This window comes from Desmodus rotundus, chromosome 4 (assembly GCF_022682495.2).
Source record: "Desmodus rotundus isolate HL8 chromosome 4, HLdesRot8A.1, whole genome shotgun sequence".
In the NCBI taxonomy this organism is placed as follows: domain Eukaryota; kingdom Metazoa; phylum Chordata; class Mammalia; order Chiroptera; family Phyllostomidae; genus Desmodus; species Desmodus rotundus.
In genome coordinates this window covers 108,769,064-108,784,823 of record NC_071390.1, presented here as the reverse complement: position 1 = coordinate 108,784,823, position 15,760 = coordinate 108,769,064, and the positions used below count along the sequence as shown (strand labels likewise).

General features: G+C 42.7%; 1 protein-coding gene across 3 annotated transcripts in view; it reads right to left on the bottom strand.

The window, feature by feature from the left end:
- Window positions 1–15,199, bottom strand: part of OPTN (optineurin) — a 43,019-nt gene extending 27,820 nt beyond the window's left edge. The window contains exons 1-4 of one of the 3 annotated variants that reach the window (XM_053922594.1): window positions 14,997–15,199; window positions 8,934–9,110; window positions 8,069–8,271; window positions 3,733–3,915 (exon numbers count right to left, since the gene is read on the bottom strand). In XM_053922594.1, coding sequence (XP_053778569.1) covers window positions 3,733–3,915; window positions 8,069–8,271; window positions 8,934–9,099 — 552 coding nt within the window. In that variant the 5' untranslated portion in view covers window positions 9,100–9,110; window positions 14,997–15,199. The remainder of the gene's footprint in view (window positions 1–3,732; window positions 3,916–8,068; window positions 8,272–8,933; window positions 9,111–14,996) is intronic. The other 2 variants (XM_045186602.3, XM_024580549.4) reach the window with 2 other exon arrangements.
- Window positions 15,200–15,760: the final 561 nt, after the last annotated feature.

Genomic DNA, 15,760 nt, shown 5'->3' with positions numbered 1-15,760 from the left:
CCTTCTTTCCTAGGTTAAGGTCACACAAGGCTAGTGACAGCCCCACATACCTTCCTGCACTGTCCTTTAAAATGCAAACTGCTAGAACCTGCTGAAGCAAAGTTGAAAAAGAGCAGTTTTCTGTGACAAGGCTCACAAAGTCAGCTCCTATTAGAAGTCCTATGCATTTTGGCCATTTAGGAAGTAAGAAGATTAAGACCACTTGAATGACTTAAAGGACATTTCTCTTTTAATGTTGTGGCGGGATAATCTTCCCAAAATGCACAAAGATGTTCTGGATAATTTTGATTGTGTATGTTCTTCCTAAATCTTGGGCAGTGCTTTCCAGTTCCCAGGAGCAAGGCAAGAAACACAGGTTTACACTAAAAATAACTGTCCCTCATTAGTGAGAGAACATACTAGGTATCCTGAAGAAAGAAGCCTCTCCCAGTCAGGACGGCAGTGTAGGTAAACATGGCTCCCCTCCTCGTACAACCACAGCAAAATTACAACTAAACTATACAACAACCATCACTCAGAACTGCCAGATATGGAGTTGAATGGAAGTCTGACAACTAAGGAATTAAAGAAACCACATCCATCCAGACTGAGAGGAGAATGGAGAGGCAGAAACATTGATATGCTAGAGAAGCATTGACTGGTTGCCTCCTGTATGTGCGTTGTCCAGGGTCAAACCTGCAGCCCAGAGAGAGAGAGACATCGATGTGCTATTCCACCCATCCATGCATTCATTGGCTGATTCCTGCGTGGGCCGTGACCGTGACTGAACTCGCAACCTTAGCATACTGGGGACAACACTCCAACTGCCTGAGCTACATAGTCAGAGCAAAGATAAAGACACTTTTAAAAAGTCTTACTAAACCCATAAACTAATGTGAAACTTTCTTCTATTATTGATCTCTTCTTAGTTTCATGCTGAGGCTAGGGTCTTCCTGAACCCCCAGCTTCTTTGCCCAGCTTCTCCCCCTGCCCTATCCTGCTGACCTCTCTCCCTCAGGCTTTTCCTGAGAGCACTCCGTCAGTCACTTGCACAGATATCCCCACTTCAGGCTCTGCTTCTAGAGAACCTGTCCTAAGATGACCCCAACAGAAATGACATGCCCCATTATTATCTCACATATACTCTCTTGGTCTTCATTACACTTCTCAAAAATAGCAATTTTATATTTGCTTGTGGGTTTATTCATTTTATCTTTCCATATTAGCTGTGAGCTCTGAGGGAGGGGGCATGCCTGTTTAGCCACCTCTGTATCTCCAACAGTGGCACCATGCCCAGGGCTGAGGGAGAGTGTGTAAGTTGTCAGGGAGATGAATGTGTAGCTTTAGTCCTCTTTCAAGATGCCAACAGCTGGCAGTTGATGCAATGCTCACGTTGTTTCTTGGATCATGACATGGAAATTACGTGGGGCTTCTTTATGTGTTTCTAAGGAAAGTACTTAGAAAAACTAGGTTTCATTAATTTACATTCTGGTCTCATGAGAAAAATGAGGAGGAAGGGAAAAAGCAAAAGGAGAGGAAAGTAGTATGGCAAAGTGATGGCATCTCTTTATTCACCTTATAGCGATAAGAAAACGGGTTCTGGGGCATCAGGCCACTTGCCCAAGGCACAAAATAAGTAAAAGTCTAAACTGTGCACCAAATCTAGGGCTTTCTGACTCAAAAACCCATTTCTTCAATCCCATTGTCTTCTTTCACTCTGAAGCTCCCAATTTGTTTAAGTAAATTATCATGGACTAAATATAAGTAAGTAAAAGGTTTGTTTTTTTTTTTAGATTTTATTTATTTTTCGAGAGAGGGGAAGGAAGGGAGAAGGAGGAGAGAAGCATCGATGTGTGAGAGACACATTGATTGGTAGCCTCTCGCATGTCTCCAACTGGGGACCTGCCCCGCAACCCAGGCATGTGCCCTGACTGGGAATCGAATAGGTGACCTTCTGGTTCGCAGGCCAGCACTCAATCCACTGAAATACACCAGCCAGGGCATAAAAGTTTTATGTAAACTTTTGTAATATGTAATACGTAAATTTCTTTGCTTGGGTTAACATCAAAACTAGATATAAGCCTGAAAACCCTATTTAGCCTTATGAACCACCGTTAGTCAATTTACAGTATTTTACTGAACATCTATCATGTGTTGAACGTTAATCAAGGCCATGACTAAAAGGGAAATTAATTGAAGATAACGTTTTATTTTATTGTTTCGGGTTGTTCACTGAATACCTAAAAAAGTCAGAGTTCATTAACTTAAAAAAAAAGAAGAAAGAAAAGAAAGAAGCCTTTTGGAAACTTCTGATAAGCTTTTTGAGCTTCCTGAGTTTTATCAGTTATTTGCAGAAGGTTAATGTTCTTTCATCAAATTCGTGTTTCACAATCTTTAGTCATTTGCAGAAAGGGTATTCTGGCAAGTGTGCTTTCAAAGGGTATTTTAATTCTCTTGATTTCAGCCACTATTAATGCATCTAAAGTTTGCCAGGGAGCATGGATGGCAAGATTATTAAGAACCATTTTCCAACTCTATCAATCTTTAATCCAGCAAATGAATCAGTAAGTAAAGAAAGTCACTCTAATATTTCGGACACATCCAGTAGCTTAGTTTTTTCAAATTGCCTCCCACCTCCCCCACCTGCCCCCTTTATCTACCAGACACATTTTTCTCTTTCAGAGACACAATTAATCTCTTTTCCTTTATCGGATATTCACTTTGACAAAGCTAAAGCCACAGTGTGTATGACAGAGGATTTGACCCTTGAGTGTTTTTTCCCTTTTCTTCTCAATCTTTTTTATTTTATTATTTTTTAAGATTTTATTTATTTATTTAGAGAGAGGGGGAGGGAGGGAGAAAGAGAGGGAGAGAAACACCGACGTGCTAGAGATACATTGATCAGTTGCCTCTCAAGTGCCCCCAACTGGAGGTCTGGCCTGCGACCCAGGTACGTGCCCTGGCCTGGAATCGAACTGGCAACCTTTTGGTTCGAAGGCTGGCATGGAATCCACCAGCCAAGGCTCAATCTTTTTTAGGAGCAAGGAAAGAGAGGCCCCTCTGTGGTTCATCCACCCTTTAGTAGGATGGCCGCACGCCCAATACAGCCGTGACAGATGCTGCACGCGTGCTTAGGAATGTGTCAGGACCTGCCCTCACTTCATTTTGGGTGGCACATGAATGCGAGTTTGATAGCGCCAGCTTCAAACTGCTCTCAGAGGTTTCCAAGTAGCTGCCGTTAGAGCAGCCGAGACAATTCCTCCATTACAACCAGAGCAGCCCTGCTCCTTCTGTTCTCCACTTTTATTTTTAACAAACCATGGTTCTCATAAGACCTTGCTTGAAAAGAAGGTTCTAATATTAAGCAGTGTTCTAAAACCATTAGTTTACTGCATCTGATAACGATTCTGCTTGCCTAGGTGAAATGCTAAACACAGCTTTGAGACCTGGCCTGAAAAAGCTGATGCTTTTTTTTTTCTTTTAGGTGAAGCACATAAATGTCTGATTTGTGATGACATATTGGGGAAAAAAAGAACTAGCTGTTTCATCATAAAAGGTAATTGATGTTTTTCCATTTCTGCAAGCACTTACAAGCACTGTGTTATATTTAAAAAGCAAGAGCCAATTTACCTTTGCTACAATGAAATTTCCCCACTAAGTGGCTTCCTTGTGTTGAAAAAGAAGTGGTGGTATTTGTATCAGCTGCTGAGGTGAGGTTTTAAACTTTGCTTCACACAAAACCAAAACACTTACAGCCATCCTAATTTCAACAAAGGAGTCTTCGGAGGGGCCGCCTGAGTTCAGCTTGAGCTGTAATTCAGACACAATGCCCAGCAGATCTGCCTTTTCAGCTTGAAGGCGTACCACTTGGGTCTTCAGCTGTTCCATTTCCTGTTCTGCTTCTGCCTTGGGGACCTGTGGGTCCTCAGTGGGGTCCTGGAAATGATGGGAAGCAAAGCAAATTAACTAATCAAACTCAGGTCCCGGCATCAATCTCGAATGTCCACACCCACTGGCAAGGCAGTCTCTCCCAGCTTTGTCCCGCGCTTTACAGTAGAGAAATCTTGCGCTTCCTTCGCAAACTGTTTTAACATAACATTTAAAATAAATGTTTTTACGTTATATTATTGTATTCAAATGATAGAAAATTAAAATAACTTCATGACAAGGAAGATATGCTTCGTTAGCATGCTGGAATAATTTGATATAATGAAAATAACCAACCAGACTTTGGCAATGGCAGAATTGTAAGTTGTAGTCCAAAAACACCAGAAAATAAGGACAAAAAGCTGCCACAGCTCAACCTCTTGCTTATTTTTCTTCCCACAAACGTATATCTCCCCATATCTGTCAAGTCTACTCAGAAGGCAAAGCACCAAGGACATCACTTGGCACAGTAACGGCAAAAACACAATGAAAGGTTCAAAATTCTCCCCGGGCTGTAGTCTGGGCACATTAATACTCTGTGCTGGTGGCTTAAGGTTGTTAAACATAAGTCTGCTGAGAAATAAGCAAACTGAAAATTCAGAGACTGGTACAAAAGGTAAATACCTAAATTTCAACCTCTATAAACATTAATTATAAACATAAATATTTCTCTAACGTCAAGTTCATATTGTGTTTATCCTTTTGCAATTACTGCACATGACAAAATCAGAAGAGCAAGACCCCATTTGGCTACAGTGTTTTACTTGGGAGCAGGGGGGACAGACTAGAGTCCACACTGCTAATTAGTGCATGTGTGGTCTTGAGTATATTCACTTGATGTCTTGGCCTCACTTTTCTTGTTAGAAAGAAAGACATGGTATATCATATGGTCTCTTCCAACTGTGACCTTCTCAGTCTCTCTGATTTCCTCCTCAGGAAACCTTCACTACTCTTGTGGGCACGGCACCACCAGAAATACATACACCTGAGATTATCAGAGGATGCAACACATTAGAAAATTGACACACACACACACACCCTCTGTTATAGATTTCCTAAGGAATGGTAAACAGGCCCAGATTCTCGCAGCAGAACCCAAAAGTATCAGAAGGGCATGGGCCTGGACCATAAAGCAGCTCGTCCATGAACTCTTAAAAAGTGCAGCAGGGGAGTGCTCCTCCCACCACTGAGATCAAGATCATGCTCCTCTTCATTTGGAGCAGTACCCTGCTAGGAATCTACCACAGGCCTTAGAGAAAAGCGGATCATTGTGAAATGGAGGAGTCGGGTGTGCAAGGAAAGGTGAAAAGCTTGTGCAATCTCTCTTGGTAATGACTCACATCAAGGAAACCTACACGTAAAAGAATGAAAACATACAAGGAAGGTACTGCTCAGCCTGGAACCAGGAAGTAATCAGGTGAAGGCAAGACTGTGTCCCATAAGGAAGCTTCACATTTGCCCACCTGACCTTTCGGGGGACATTTTATTTTATTTTGCTTATTTATTTATTTGTTTTTAGAGAGAGGGGAAGGAAAGGAGAAAGAGAGGGAGAGAAACATCAATGTGTGGTTGCCTCTTGTGCGCCCCCTACTGGGGACCTGGACCGCAACCCAGGCATGTGCCCTGACTAGGAATCGAACCAGTAATCATTTGGTTCACAGGTGCACACTCAGTCCACTGAACTACACCAGCCAGGGCTCGGGGGACATTTTATAGAATGGATTTTTAAAAACTACCTTGGCATAAAGGTAGGAAATAGAGTTTTATTTACTTTTCTTAAAAGAGGCTTTTTGAGTTTTATTTGAATTTTCTGTCTCTTTATAAAAGTATGTTCCTGGAAAGAGAATTTTAAACAAGTGTCTGAGGACCAGAGATATAAGTCCTTGAGACTAGAATCTTGGACTGTCATGGTAATTGTCTTTTTCCACAATTGTGAGCATCTCTTTATCCTTGGGAAATTATGAATCTACTTATTTGTCTACAAACACCTTATAAGATAACACTTTAAATTTCTCTCCATTTTAACACTGAGAGTCTTTTCCCTGCCTTCCTGTACTAGAAATCCCTGCATTTATTCTCCTAATCCCAACCCTATTCCACTATCTGTTATGCTGTCATCACTTTGAGCACGTACCATGGACGTCTGTGCAACACGGCAGCTGCTCAGTCTCTCTGTGTGTTTGTACAAGTCTCTATCCTTTGGGCCTGGCCCTGTGTGCGGGTTGATATGCCATCTCATAATCCAAGAAGAAAAGTCTATCTCATGACCTTTGCCTAGCAATGTGCAATTAAAAGCTAAAAAGTACTCTTTAGACACATCATTGCACAGAATAATGGCCAGTGCAGTTGGACAGAGCCATTAATGCCTCAGCCTCAGCCTGCGGATCGGAAGGCAGCTCTCTGAAGGAGATTCCCAACTCCCTTGCCTTGTGTGGTACAGAAGGCGTGAGGAGCCCTCGTGGCCTGGGGGGGCATTCCTGTGGAAACAGCAGCAAAGATGGCCCACAGGAGTGAGAGAAGTCCAAGGCCTTAAGGGTTTCACTAAGCAGAAAGATGAGGACCTAAATTTTAAAAATCATCTTAAATGATCCATGAAATAAATATTAAGAAAGAGGCAGAGAGATAGGGGTGGGCCAGAAGGCACAGTTTGGGGGAGAAAGCTGATGAGCAAGAATTTTAAAGAGCAGTAAATGTCTCTTTGTTCCAAACACCCAAGTCCTCATCCCAAGGGTTCACTTCTGAGTCCTGCTTGTAGCTCACTTCAACGTATCATCTGCATTGAAAAGAGCTGTCCAGAGCTTCAGATTCTGATCTCAACTTCTTCCAATGCTAGGAAATATAAGACCTACAGGCAGATTATCTCAGAAAATCTGCTTCAGGAAGCTTCCTTTTTGACTTCAATGTAATAGCCCCCAACTTGCTGATACCAATTGTCAGCTCACATCCCAAAAGCCAAGGTAAATATCTGTAAGATGGTTTCTTCCAGAGAATAGAAAATTATTCGTATATCCAGGTGATCATTTCTTCACAGTAGTGTACCTCAAAAATATTTAGACAATGAGAGATTTCCCCCAGGAAAGTGACTCAATGCTCTTGAGACTGTAAGACGTGTTGAACCATCAGAGGTGGTAAACCTCATCAACAGTGAGACATTCCCAACGCACGCATAAAGGTATGAGGCTGAGTGTTTTCACCGTCTCGTGAGTGTGCGGTGATGAGAGGTTATTGATACAGACTGCAATATTTTTCTAAACCACGTGGCATTCTTTAGATTATTCTGTCATCCTTTTCCTTATTTTCTTTCCATTTTGTTTGTTTACCCATTTAAGGCATTAGAGATCAACAAAGTTCAAGGTAAAGTCTAAGAAAAATCACTGATATCCGGGATCCCCTCCTCCCTGAATCGACCCAGGGCTCCACCCTCCACAGAGTTGTCAGGTCGCAGGTTTGGACAGCAGGTGTCCATCTAAACAAAAAACACTCAGTGAGCTTTAGAGCACGAGCAGAGGCTTCGCACGTGTTCTGAGTTGTTTTTCACAAACGTCTTTGACATGACTTTTGGTTGTGAGCATATTTCCCACGTTCTTTGGTTCAGTGAACACGTGGCAACCCTATATAATCTACTATCACAACATGGCATTTGTCAAACCAGTATTCAGAAGTAAACGTAAAACATAAAGTGAGGCATCTGTTTTCGACTGAGGGAGAGAACAAGGATAGTAAGTAAAAATCCTGAGTAATAGTAAATTTTAACAATGTAATTTTATATCAAAGACATACACCAAAACTAAAACTTGTGCAGTTCTAGGCAGAGGTCCTGTTCCGTCTATAATGAATACAGAATATTGATTTATAACCTCAATATTCTTTTGACTAAAATCAGTATGGTCAAAGCTTTATAAATTTCTTTCCCTCAACAGAGATTATTCATGATCCTTAAAAGTGCAGCCAGCTGCCCTGGCCGAGAGGCTCAGCTGGGTGGAGCGTCATCCCACACACAAAAAACTTGCCACCGGTCTTCTTGGCAAGAACACTTCTTTCGGGATAATGCAAAATATCCATCTAGTCTGAACCATGAAAGGGTTTAATCTAGAAATCTAGACAAATGAGATTCCACTACAAATATTAATAAAATAAAATCACAACTAATCAGTCTGCTTACCTCGAATGACCTTTCTGTTTTCCGTTTTAGTTTCCCAAGTTCTTCTTTCAATTTTTCATTTTCATGGCTCAGAGCCATTAGGCGCTCTTTGGCTTCTTTTCTCTGGGTCTCAAAAAAAAGGCGTTCTTCCTTCTGCTTCTCTGTCCAGGCTGAAAGCTCCTGAAACCGCCCTTTCATAGCTTGGTTATTCAGCTTCATGGCTTCTGTTTGGGGTTCAGAGTAAGGATCACACAACAAGGGACTGGACTTGATCTAATGAATCAAACCGCCCCTCAGACCACTTCCCCATGAGGCTCTGAATCTAAAGGTGCGGTGCCAGGTTGGGCTTGGGCCCAAGGGTCAGCCAGAAAAGGGATGTAGCAAGATGAGTGTTTTTTGCTTCCAGACAGAACTAGCAATTTTAATGTTATTTCTAGTCCTCAAAAGTCTCAAGAAAATAAAGTTGATTTGGGTATCTCCATATAGCACAAAAGCCTATGAAAAACTAGACAGGCTAACATATATGACTCCTAGATTCAAACACTGGTCCTGCCAAAGCTGTGGCTTGAGATATTTGAATGCTTCCTCTTAACAAGGCAATATTTAGGACTAACTCTGAAGTAATAGCAGCCTGTCTTTCCTTTTACATGGACTAAATGCCTTTATGCCATTTCCCTGGGATACAAAATATACTTTTTATCTGACCTGTACCCAAGAGTAAATAATGGAAACAGGTTTCCCTTACTAAAAGCTAAAGTCTGTTCTCTTTCTGCCCCCAGGGAACCAGACAGAGAGCAGGGAGTTAGTTCACCTACAAGCCTCATTACAAAGGGATTAGAAGACCGCCAGGAGTGAACGAGAAACACAGGGGCCAAGTGCGGCTCACCTTTCAGCTGATGGTTCTCAATCAGGAGCTCTTTCATCTGCTGCAGCAGCTCTTCTGGGGTAAATGTGCCCAGGTTTGGGTGAGCTAGATGGGGGGGGCCATTCCCAGTGGTTTCACTGGGGCTGTCCCCCTTTTCAGTCAGGCAGCTAAGAGGTTGGTGGGACATGGCAGCAGTTCCTACGGGAAAGTTACAAACTGAAAAACAGTTGTTCCCCTCTCTGCAAGGGGTCCCCATGAGTCCCCCAAATCCCTTAGCAGTTGCTAAAAATCATTCTAAGAGTTGCCTATGTTCTCTCCAATTATAATTGAACATTTATGATTCTTCCTTTTAAACAAAAAAGGTATATTCTAGCTTCCATGTGTATGTGTGTCTGTCTGTGTGTAGAGGGGTACAGTGAGGAGCTGGGGTACAGAGGAGAAAGCGAAGGCAGGACGTCATGATGGCCAAGGATCCTAAGACAAATCATTCCAGAGAGTCTCTGTATATGTATTTGTAGATGTGGGCAAAGTATCATTACATTGATTTCCCCATGCAAATCTTTAAACTCAAGTCTCCATATTTTGGGTGAATAGTATGCTATGTGAATTATATCTCAAAGCTGTTCATAATCTCTATATTTTATTTCTTATATTTTTGGCTAAGAAGAAAGGGGGAGCTAACATATTTTGGATGCTTACTATGTACTGAATCACTGCACCCCTCATGCCTAGTCCTCGCTGAAACTCCACTATAGATCTCTTTCACAGGGGACGAAGCTGGGTTCACTGAGCTTTCATAGCTCATCCACAGTCACTCTTAACAAGAGGCACAACCACTGTCAAGGGTGATTCAAAACACAGACCTATAATATGATAAAGGTATGACTGAGTATTCAGGCTTTGGTATTTGATAATTTTACAAAGCACACTGAAAAGACTAGGAAGTCTTGCCTAATTGTTGCATATTCTGATACTATTTTAAGCATATCACTTTACTTTGTAGAGGGGTCAAAGTGCACATAAATAAGAGAAAATGTATCCCAACTCTACCTCTGTATGGCCTCCCACCTGAGCAAACATAGAAATCTCTTCTAATGACTGGCTACATGCTATAGGCAGATAATTTATTTTTCACACTTCATGAGGATGACGATAAAGCCTTTTCATGAAGAACTGCAGAGTCAGTGAATCAGTCACTGGAGGGTGAGCAGAGCGAAGGGCACTATCTGATATGCCATTGTGTCCATCATCTATGAGCGCGGTGTGTGTCCATATAATAAAATACACCCATACACTTGGAGTTCAGGACGGCGCTCCTTCCCGACCAGGTAATACCTGGGCTCTCTGGAGGTCCCCTGGAAGCAAGAGGCCGAGACCTGCCTTTGGTCTAAAGGAACCTGTAGGTAATCAGAGAAGGTGCTACTAGTGACGGGACAGCAGACCCTGCAACACTGTCACCTTCATGACCTCTCCTTAGGGCAGCTAGCATAAAGGCATTCTTATGCCATTCTTTAATGAGGACGGAGATTTCAGGAAGTAAAAAAATAGTGATAACCCTGGCTGCTGTGGCTCAGTGGATTGAGTGCCAGCCTGCAAACCAAAGGGTCAGCTGTTCGATTCCCAGTCAGGGCACATGCCTAGGTTGCGGGCCAGGTCCCTGGTTGGGGGCGCACAAGAGGCAACTGATCAATGTATCTCTCATGTAAGGATATTTCTCTCTCTCTCTTTCTCCCTCCCTTCCTGTCTCTCTATAAATCTTAAAAAAATAAAAAAATAGTGACAAAGTCTAATATTCACCTGTGAGCCTTTTGAAGTCATCTATGTTTCACACATCTTAATTCATTAAGAAAAGAATAATACTGAAGTGTGATCTCCCTTAGCATCTGGTGAGTGCTTTTCATTTTTCCCAATAAAATTATCTGCATAATTTTGCATAAAATAATTTGCATAAAAATAATTTGAACACCAGTTATTCAAATTATTGAATAACTGGCCTTCTATAAGATTCATTTTTGCACAGAATGTTGGTGCTAACATTTCATAAAAATGTTTTAACTTAGTAACAGCATTCCCATTTATTTTGCAGAGGAATTAGAAATTCTAGGTAACAGACCTAAAGATGAAATCCATGTAATGTGTATCACTTACTTGTCCACATTAAATTTCCTCAAGTATTTAATGATTATACTGCAAAAAGTATAATTACAAAATAAATGGAAACATTTAACAGATGTTTCTTTAAAAACTGACTAAGCAGATAGCTGTAGATGGGTTTAGTTTCATTTTATTATATGCACACATTTCTCCTTAATGTTTTTTCCAAGAGAGGAGAAAGAGAAGGAAAGGAGAGGAGAGGAAAGGGGAGGAGAGGGGAGGAGGAGGGAAGAAGAGAGAGATTTTTCCTCGACTTTCCTTTATACTTCCACCAAGCTTTTAGACACAAACATAATTAAGTTAAAGTGTTCCTAGTTGTTACATCCATGCTTCTCACCTCTTCAGGTTGCCCAGATTATATAAGGACCAGGAAAAAAAAAAGCAGGGTTATACTAAGGGGGGCAGTAGGAAAAATACTGGGTGCCTCTAACCAGATGTGTGACCTTCGGAAGTCACCTGGCCTCTTGCTATGGTTTATTGACTTGTCTAGCAAATGATGGCCACTGAGGTTGGTTTCAGCTGAAAAAGTATCCTTCAGCTTCTAGCAAAATCACAGTTAAATATGTACACCCTAATGCCCTCAGGGCGGTGCTGCCCCCCTCACTAAAAATACAATATATATGCCCGTCCTAGTTGCAGGAAACTCTTTGTTACCCAGCATTGTCAGGAAATGTTATGTGGTAATGCAAATGTCACAGTAAACAAAAAGCATATATGCCAAACATAAGCATGTAAAAACCAAAATGTTTAAACGTGTAAATTATTACCAAAATTTTACCGAAAGCAATTTAATCAATCTTTGGTGACTCGTAGGGCACTTTGTGGTTTTAGACTATTTGGGGGGCCTCATTTGGAGTTATCACAGTACAGTGCATATGTGAAATGTCTGTTGGTAGAATGCTAGTCAGAGGAAGCTGAATTCTGTTTTTAACATGACCTTGAGGTACTTTCAATTAAGCAAACACAGTTATGCATTAGAGATCCCTGCATCTTCAAAGGTTAGGAAAATAGGAACTAAACCATTTATTCCAAGGCTCTATCTAATAACAGAATTTCTGATACGAGTCCTTCTAATCTGCATCTGAAATGTGTCATTTCTAAGCAAAGGTGATATTTAACTGCAGAAGAGTAAATTAATTTAGCACAGGATTCGTCAAGACTTTGCCAGTAAGAATGAGAACTAGCTGGAAGGTAAAAGGTCCAAAGCAAAATCTCCTAGATTTAATTCCCAGATCTGCTATCTGAATTCCTGACTATATATTTAGCATTCTTAATTCCAGAGGTCAAGTAATTATAGCAGTGACTGGACTTTGTAGGCATGAGCTTAAATCTCATTCCTCAATTGGCCTTTAAAATGATCTGGTCTAGCTTCTTTATTCAATATAAGAATGTCTTGTCCAGTTCCCATGGCAGATGGATCATCAGAAAGTCATTTTGTAACAAACTTTTTGAAATCTACTTTATACTGACTTCCACCCACTGGACATTGGACCAGCAGACATAATACAGAATAAGCCCAGGCCCCAACCCTGGTGTGACTAATTCTCCAGATTTGCTGATTAAGTATTTATAGGTTCAATCCCCAAGTGGATAAATTAGTTTTAGAGTAAAAACCTATTTGTTGATTGGAGACAACAGCTGGCTATTGGCAAATTCTGTTTGGGGTTTACAAGGAGGTTGAGTAAGAGTCCAAGATGACATCAACTAAACCCACCACCATCCTGGAAAAAGAACTCAAAGTAGGTACACTACTAAAAGGGTATGAAAAACCTTACCTTTTATGACTGAAATGGTATTCTGACTTTGAAATTTACCACCATACAGAAAATGGAAATAGATTTCACCTCTTCGTCGCCAGGCAGGAACCTGGGAGTTATGATTGATTCTTCCCATTCCTTCTTCCCCCAAATCTAATGGGTCACCAAAAGCTGCCACTTCCACCTTCTCTGCATCCCACCAGCTTAGGTCAGGCCCTTCCTGTCTTATCTAGACCACAACATTGCACCCGCTGCTGTGTCCCTCGCACCTAGGATATAACTTGACATATTTGGGAGTTCAACAAATACTTGCTGAATGAATTTACATAGCCTCCTACAAGGTCTGGCTCTCATCTCTTTCCATCTCAGCCTCGCTTCCTCCACAGTTGCTTTTCCAGTACCAGCTCATCTGACTGCTTAAAACCCTTCCCATACAAGACAGAGTTCCGTTCCCTGAGTAAGACAACTATGGCCTTTCAGGGTCAGTTTCCTGCACTTTTGCTTCTTTGCCCCTGCATCTGTTCTACTCTTTTCCTGAAATATCTGCCCCCCTTTTGCCCTGGCAAATACCCACTGGACAGTTCAATATTCTGCTCAAATAGATGTCTTATGTGAAAGGAACTGTTTTTCCTCTGACCACCCAATAGCACTTTGTGCGTTCCATCTCCTTGGCCCTTTTCTGCAAAGTACTGTAATCATCCAATGCCAGTCCATCACTCCATCAAACTTAAGCCAAGATCTCTATTTTATGCTTCCTAGAGACTGGCACACAGAAGGCTCTCCGTAAATGTTTGTTGAAATGAAATGAAAATACAGCTTAACAAGGTATTTTAAAGTCTAAGACTAGTGAAACACTTCCCACTGTGTAGGTGACAACCCCAGCATGCTAGCGTTATGAGTTTTTCTATGGTTCTATGGCACTCATTTCCAGATTCTTTTTATTATTATTATTTTTTAAATTTTTTATCGTTTAATTACAGTTGTTTAAATTCAACTTTTAAAACTTATTTTGAAAATTAGTGCTGTTTTTAAAAATACCACTACAGAAGTATCTGGATGTCATTTCGTAACACATATTCTGTTATTTAATCCTCATACACATGTCAAAGTGAAAACTTTTAATATAACTTTTTTCTTTCTGAAAGAAATAGATTTTATTTTGAAAAAACAAAGTTTTATTTTTTCCCTTTTCCTTTGGATCTTACTAGATTCCAAAGTCTACATCAGACAGTCCAAATCTCTATAAAATTCACAAAAAGCAGGGCTTAGAGAAGAGAGTGCCCATGTGCTTCTGCTTAAGGGAAGAGGGTCCACAGGAAGGTAATACAACGGGGCACATCCTGGGGGTTAGCCCAGGCCCCCAGGCAAAGAGCAACGGGGGTTCTCCTGTTAATAGTGCTGCTTGCTCATATCTGAGGCTTTTGATGTCCTAACACCAACTTACTGGCCTAAGGCTTTGGCTTTCAATTTCATCTTTAAAGAAACTGTGGCACGCATTTCCATTCAACAGTTTTTGTGGTGGAGGTGGCAGACCAGAACCTGGGTTTCATTTTCCCTCAGTGATGTTTACTGCCTCCAGCTTGCACAATTACGACAGCAAAAACAGTTCCTCAGCCTCATTAAATACTCACATTACTTCTTTTGTTATAAGTTTGTATGTGCATACACACACCCACACAAACGTGTTCTCCTAGACAGAACAGTTTATGAAGAGTCCTTTCAGCTGTTCAGTATCCCACCACCCTAGGCAGAGGTCACTTGTTCTTTAGTGTTCCTGGGCCGTCTCATAAAACTGGGGTCGATTTTAGTTTTTACGTGTTTCAAAGCTGTGTCCTTAAATACTTCCCTTATAACGAGGAACTGGCTGTGTAATCATTCTCAATCTGAGGAAGGTTGTCACCCTTAAACCGCCTTCGTGACCTACAGGGTAAGTCACCTGCAGCCCGCCAGGCCGGTAACAAGGGGGAAGGGCGCTCTGGACGGCCGCCCTCGCCGCCCTCTCCCACCAGGTCAGCATCCACCGGGACCTGGTAACCCTCCCACCGGAGGAACTCCCCATCCCTCGCCACCCACACCCCTACTGGCTCAGGGTCGTAGGGAAGGGTGCTGCAGGAACAGCTCCAGAGCAGAGGAGGAGCCACCGCCCCGCCCAGCACCCCCTGCCCCGGCTCACCCGGCGCCCGCACTCCCGCCTCACTCCCGGTCACAGCTTCTCCGGCATCGTGCCCGCTGGGGGAGGGCTCCGGACCCGGATGCAGACGCCGTCCAGGGGACCGGGGGCCGGGGTGGCGGCGTGGACTCCCGGAGCCTCCCGCTGACCTGCGGCCACGCGACCCCGCCCCGCGGTGCTCAGCTGACTGCCGCGCCGGCCTCCCGCAGTCCGCCCGGGAATTTCCCGGCCCCGCCCCCCGCAGGGCCCGCCCCCAAGGGCCCGCCCTCATTTCCCTACGCAGGCCGGCCGCAACCTAACCCCGTGGCTTGCGCAGAGTCGAGGCGAGGAACCAGGGCAACGGGGATTGCGCCAAGTTGTCAGTGTTACAGCATGACAGAGGGTGTTAATTAAAATAAATTATTAATTAAGCCAAGTATGCGGAGTCGATCTTCGCCGCAGGGGTCCCTATACAAGGCCAGATCCACAGGAGAAGTTCCCAGGCATCCTTCATCTGTGTTAAGAGTCTTACATCTGGATATAGTTAACCGAGCATGCGTGGCGTTCCACTCGATTTTGACCTTAAAATAGACCTTTGATTAAAAACAAAAGGATAGCAGAATGCCACTTCGGCTTTTATTCCTAGAGAACAGGTCAGCCTTTGACACCTGTATGCCTCCGCCGCCCCAGGCAGGGGCGGGGCGGGGGGTGGTGGTTACTAGACTGACCTGGATCGTATCTGGGAAGCAGTATTGATCTTCTGGACTAGAGGAGGGAAGCTGCCTTCG